Genomic DNA, 6,390 nt, shown 5'->3' with positions numbered 1-6,390 from the left:
AGTTGCGGCTGAGCGGCTCCACTCCTCAACCCTAGCGCCTGCTCTACTTGGGCCTGTCTCTGTTGGGCCTAGGCCTGAATTTTGGGTGGAGGGATGGGGTTCTGGGCCAAAACCGGGGTAGTCCCGAGCCCATAGGGACTATCCCCTAGCTACGCCACTGCTTGCAAGTACGTGTCCTGCTTTACTACGAAGGCATCGTGCATCAGCAACCAACCGGCTACTGCTTGAAGGACGGCAGGGCACGCAAGCAGGACTGTAGGAGGCAGTAGGCTTGGGTTGGCCGCCGAAGAAGCCCCAACAACCCAGCCTTTAATCTCATCGCTCTACTTTGTCCCAATGCAGAGCACCCCTTTGCCCAGCCACTGTCGATGCCCAACCGCCACCACTCGTGTCTCAACGTTACCCATGTGTGTCACGCGTTTGCTCCCCATCTTCCAGCAAACCTAGCACCAAACTAAGCTCGAACCCATCCGCTCAGAAGTCCAGGGGCGGAGCTACAGTGATGCCTATGTATTCCCAGGAATACCCAACTTTTTTTATCAAAAAACAACTATACTTCAATATATACACATAACACATATACACATATTAGTTGTCCCCACTCCTCCAGAGTCCCTCGCTCGGCTCACGCCTCACCCTCACGCGCAAATGCGCTGCTCGCCCGCTCCCCAATTCCCCATTTGATTCCAAACCCTAGGTGGCGGCGTTCGGCGGCGGCGCGGTGGCGCGGCGACCGGCGGAAGCGGCAAGGCGTCCGGCGACCGGCGACGGGAGCAGGGAGCTAGACCAGCGGTGGCGCGGCGAGGCATTCGGCAGCGGCGCGACGCCGTGGCGAGGCATTCGGCGGCGGCGCGGCGAGGCCGCGAGACGGCAACCGACGGGCGACCGGTGACGGCGGGAGCGAGGCCACGAGGCCGAGGGGCAGGGGCGCGGCGGCGGCCGGCCAACAGCTGCAGCTCAGCGGGACAGCGCCCAGCGGCACTGCGGCAGGCACAATTTCAGGTGACAAATCAAGAGTTCAAGATTCAATCAGTCCTAAATCCACTCACTATGTGTCCATGTCTGATGTTTTTTTACCTTAGTCTCTGAGTAGTTTCTTTTTCCTGTACTTTTGTAGTTCTGTAGATTGAAGAACTCTCAAAATGAAGAAGAAATCGATTGATTTGAAGACTTTGTGGGATAGACATTCAAAGTCTAGGAAGGTAGGGTTAGGTTCTGGTTCTGGATCAACAACACAGCCAGTTAGAATTGACAGTGAAGTTGCTGTTCCTTCTGTTCAGCCGATTACAGATGCAAATGAGAGTCCAGTTCAGATTCAGATTACTGCAGTTGAGGTTGTGCCTGAGGTAGCAGCCAGTGATGCAGCAAGAGATGTGACAGAACCTGAAACAGAGGTAGCTAGCAATGATCCAGACATAGCAACAGCAGTGACACAGCAGGAGCAACCTTCCACTTGGTCTCCTATCAGAGATTGGTCTCCCATCAGAGATGGTGATGATGAAGAGACAGAGTATGACTCAAGTGATGAAGCTATTTATGACATTGATTTACTTTGTCATGATCCTGGAAGGCGAATTGCAATCAAAAATTATGATGTCAATAAACGGAATTCTGTGATAAGGGGATATATTGCATTAGGGCCATGCCAACCACGCAGCCACAGTTTTCCTATAAGGAAAATTGGAGGTAAGCCTCGGCGCTTCCTTCCTAGTTGGTATGACGAATTTAAATGGCTTGAATATAGTGTGGAACAAGATGCTGCATTCTGTTTTATTTGTTACTTATTCAAGCATAAAATTAATAATTCTGGTGGAGATGCATTTGTAAATAGGGGATTTAGGAATTGGCACATGAGAAAAAGGATTGCAAAACATGTTGGTGGTATGACTAGCTTTCACAATGTGGCACAAGATAAATACAATCACTTCCTTGCACCTAAAACAAATATTGTTGAGAGCTTTGCTGCCACCAATGAACAAGACAAGGCTAGATATATGGCTCGTTTAACCTATTCAATGAAGTGCTTGAAGTTTCTTTTAAGGCAAGGTTTGGCTGCCCGTGGACATTATGAAAGTGAAAAGTCACTTAATAAAGGAAATTTCCTTGAGATGTTGAGTATGCTAGCAGAAAACTTTGAAGAAGTTGGTAAGGTGGTTTTGAATAATGCTCCAAAGAATTGTAAGTTGACTGCTCCCGAAATACAAAAACAGATAGCTAATTGTTGTGCCAAAGAAACTACTAAGCTTATCATGGAAGACCTTGGTGATGAATATTTTGCAATACTTGCCGATGAATCTAGTGATGTGTACCAAAAAGAACAGTTGGCTCTTTGTTTGAGATATGTTGATAAAAAAGGAAGGGTAGTTGAGAGGTTCCTTGGTGTTGTTCATGTTGAAAATACTACTTCCTTGACACTTAAAGCTGCAATTGAATCATTGCTTATGGAGCATTCCTTGAGCTTGTCTAAGGTCCGTGGGCAAGGCTATGACGGTGCTAGTAACATGAAGGGTCATGCTAATGGACTAAAGAAATTGATTATGGATGAGTGCCCTTCTGCCTATTATGTCCATTGCTTTGCACATCAACTCCAATTAACACTTGTGGCTGTTGCTAAGGAAAACCCAGATTGTGTGTGGTTCTTTGAGCAACTTAGATTTTTGTTAAATCTTCTTGGGAATTCTTGTAAGAAGACAGAAATGCTTAGAGTTGCACAAGCTCAAAGAATTGTAGAAGAACTAGATTTGGGTGACATTGAAACTGGAAAGGGTTTGAATCAAGAAATGGGTTTGGGCAGGCCAACAGATACTCGTTGGGGATCTCACTATAAAACTGTTATGCATGTCCTATCTTTGTATCCTTCAATTCAAAAAGTTCTTATAATGGTTGGCAAGGATCGCTCTTTTGGTGCAGAATGTGCAAATGCACAAACAGTGTTGACAATATTCCAATCATTTGAGTTTGTTTTTATGGCACACTTGATGCAAACAGTACTTGGGTTCACATCTGACTTGAATCATGCTTTGCAGAAGAGGGATCAAGACATTGTTAATGCAGTAGGACTGATTTTATTGACAAAGTTTCAATTGCAGCAATTACGCGAGGATCCTGGATGGGATGATTTTCTTCAAGAAGTGCAATCTTTTTGTGTGAAGCATAAGATCAAGATCCCTGATATGGACTCTTTCTATCGGCCGGTTGGAAGAGATAGGAGGTTCTTTATTAAAATCAAGAATATGCATCGCTTCCATGTTGACATGTTTCTAAGTGTCATTGATAGACAACTACAAGAGCTTAATGAACGGTTTGATGAGGTAAACACAGATTTGCTCCTTTGTATGGCTGCATTTAGTCCTATAGATAACTTTGCTAGTTGGGACAAAGATAAGTTGATTAAGCTTGCACGGTTTTATCCTAATGATTTCTCAAGCACAGAGATGAACCATCTTCCATCAGCATTGAAACTCTTCCTCACTGAGATGCGTATAGATGAAAGGTTTAGAAAAGTAAAAAATCTTGCTAATCTTTCCATTATGATTGTTGAAACAAAATTGCACAATAGACATGAGATTGTTTACAAGCTTCTCAAATTGGTTCTGGTACTTCCAGTAGCAACAGCTAGTGTTGAAAGAATATTTTCTGCCATGAATTATGTGAAGAATAAATTGAGAAACAGGATGGGGGATCAATACTTGAATGATTGCTTGGTCACATTTATTGAGCGTGAGATGTTTTTGAAAGTCAAGGAGTGTGATATTATAAACCGCTTTCAAGCCATGAAGGAACGCAGAATTAAAGCTACTCTTCCAAGCCACGAAGGAACCGAAATAGAAAATTAGAGGTACCATGTAATAATTTGTAATTTTATTTCTTAGATTATCGGTATTGACATACTGTGAACCATTGATTTTTTTTACTATGAATTTTTTTGTTAGACGGGAATACCCAACTTTCAAATCCTGGCTCCGCCACTGCAGAAGTCAGAACTCTACCGCCACCCTCTGCATCTGTGCTCGAGCTCAGCCACAAGAAACCACCCGACCCTATCAACTCCACCACGTCCCTAGCTATCCCGGCCTCCTCGGTGACCAAAGCAAAAAGGAAAGAGAAGCATCACTTGCCTCATTTGCCTCCTAGAAGAAGCCGCACCGACCTGCGTCGCTGGAATCAGTGTCCCCAGACACCAACTCGAAGAACCCTAGCTACTTGCCACCGGCATCAATTGTGAAATTCGCCATCAACACGACCGCTCGTTCTCAATTCAAGGTACCAGCCACCTCTATGTGTTCTTCCCTCCAAAAGTCCTCTGTTTTCTCGATGAGATTGGTGCCGGAACTCGCCGGCTCGTCGTCCTACTCTGTTCGGTCGCCATTGGCCTGCACGGTATCCCGCCACTCCTGGTTGCCCTGCGCCCAACTACCGCCACTACCGCACTCATCTTGTCCCCTTGAAGCTCACCGACCTTGTCACTCTCGCCTACTCTATGATGCCATCTCGACATCCCGGGTCACACAGGCTCGTTTCAAAATCACTCAGGTCATCCATCAGTCACACAGATCGACTCCGGCAACCTATGTTATCCATATATATATATATATATATATATATATATATATATATATATATATATATATATATATATATATATAGGGAAAGTCACTTTGGAACTTTAGAGCATCTGCACCAGCAATTGGCACCGTCCGTGGGTGCCAAGATGCGTGCACTGGATGAAGTGAGTTTTACACATTGAGTATGCCCTTAGGCACAATAACATTGACAAGACAATATTGACGGTGGTCATGTCTTCTCTCTCACCTGGTTTGGAGCAGTCCAGGACGTGGGCTGATCCTTTAAAGTACCAAAAATACCCTTGCTTGTTGCTTGTTGTGGAGTACCTTTTTTGGTTGCTGGAAAGATGGAGTTGAGAAACATAGCCATCGTTTTTTTTATAAAGGGTCTGTTCACATTACAGTTAAAATAAACGTTATCAAATTGGGCTCAAAAGATTCATCTCGTGATTTTCATCGTAATTGTGTAATTATTCATCTCGCGAGAGATATAATCGAATCATCTTTGGCTGTGTTTAGTTCTTTTGGCCAAATTTTTTTTATATATATGGACACACATTTGAAATGTTAAACGTAGACTAATTAAGCCTAATTAATCCGTCATTAGCAAACGTTTACTGTAGCATCATATTATTAAATCATAACGTAATTAGGCTCAAAAGGTTCGTCTCGCAATTTACATGCAAACTGTGCAATTAGCTTTTTCCGTCCACATTTAATGCTCTATGCATATGTACAAACAATTAATGTGATGGAATTTTTGGAAATTTTAAAGGGAACTAAACACGGCCTTTGTGCCATTATATTTCATGCGGACGCTTATCGTGCGGAAAGAAGATTGTACAGGACCGTACCGATATATCACTTCAATCTATGTTTGACATCCCGTTTCGGCATGGTTTGGGCCTTATTTAGTTCGTGAAAAGAAACTTTTTCGGGTGTCAATCAGATGTTTTACTGGATATCGGATGTGGGTTTTGGACATGAATAAAAAAACTAATTGCATAACACGCCTGAAAATCATGTGACGAAATTTTTTGACCCTAATTTTATTTATATATAATGCTCTATATATATGGACAAATATTTGATGTGGTGTTTTTGAGACAAAATTTTTTGAAACTAAACAAGGCCTTGCGTGAGTTTTGACGTTTTTATTGCTCCACTGACCGGGTGGCAGGTGTTGCATCAGATGCACATGTGACATGACACGCAGCAGCCTTTTTCTCTTTTTTTTGACCGCTCAACCATGGCCTGTGTAGGAGTAGCAAACTTACACCCGGGCCTTGTTTTATTCCCACCCTAAAATTTTTTAACCTGTCACATCGAACGTTTGAACACCTATATAAAGTATTAAATATAGGTTTAAAAAATAACTAATTGTACAGATTGCGACTAATTTGCTAGATAAATCTTTTAAGCCTAATTGCCCCATGATTTGATAATACGGTGCTATAGTAAACAAATGCTAATGATGGATTAATTAGGCTTAATAAATTCATCTTGCGGTTTACATGTGGATTTTGTAATTTGTTTTATTATTAAGACTATGTTAAATACTTTAAATGTGTGTCCGTCCAATGTGACACGGCAAAAATTTTCACCCATGAATCTAAACACGGCGCTATATTCCTTCATGCGTGCAAGCATGTGTTTATGGTGTTACTATATATAGATGCAATACTGCTATAAAACAGATGATTAAGAGTTCGAGTTAGAATATGATGAAAATTAAATTTAATAATAACAAAATCAAGCTTAGAACTATAGAGTAAATTCAATTTTAAACTAGAAAATACTAGGTTGAAAACTACAATCCAGAAAG

The 6,390-nt window shown here is 42.4% G+C and overlaps 1 protein-coding gene across 2 annotated transcripts; it reads left to right on the top strand.

Annotated features, from left to right (window-relative positions):
• The first annotated feature begins 590 nt into the window (after positions 1 to 590).
• Positions 591 to 3,973, top strand: LOC107281487 (uncharacterized). Of its 2 annotated transcripts, XM_015789434.3 has the most exons (3): positions 591 to 1,002; positions 1,118 to 3,838; positions 3,933 to 3,973. In XM_015789434.3, the coding sequence occupies exon 2, from the start codon at positions 1,143 to 1,145 to the stop codon at positions 3,834 to 3,836; it is 2,694 nt and encodes an 897-aa protein (XP_015644920.1). In that variant the 5' UTR covers positions 591 to 1,002; positions 1,118 to 1,142; the 3' UTR covers positions 3,837 to 3,838; positions 3,933 to 3,973. The 2 variants fall into 2 exon arrangements, with proteins under 2 accessions (XP_015644920.1, XP_015644921.1); XM_015789435.3 differs by lacking the exon at positions 3,933 to 3,973 and having other exon boundaries at positions 1,118 to 3,931.
• The last annotated feature ends 2,417 nt before the right edge of the window (positions 3,974 to 6,390 follow it).

The sequence above is a fragment of the Oryza sativa genome, chromosome 7 (genome assembly GCF_034140825.1).
Source record: "Oryza sativa Japonica Group chromosome 7, ASM3414082v1".
Classification (NCBI taxonomy): Eukaryota; Viridiplantae; Streptophyta; class Magnoliopsida; order Poales; family Poaceae; genus Oryza; species Oryza sativa.
Note: the sequence above shows the minus strand (reverse complement) of the source record. Positions and strands in the feature narration are given on the sequence as shown.

What these genes read in the sequence shown, in the direction of transcription:
- LOC107281487 (XM_015789434.3), top strand. Translation starts at nt 1,143, where the DNA reads ATGAAGAAGAAATCGATTGATTTGAAGACTTTGTGGGATAGACATTCA.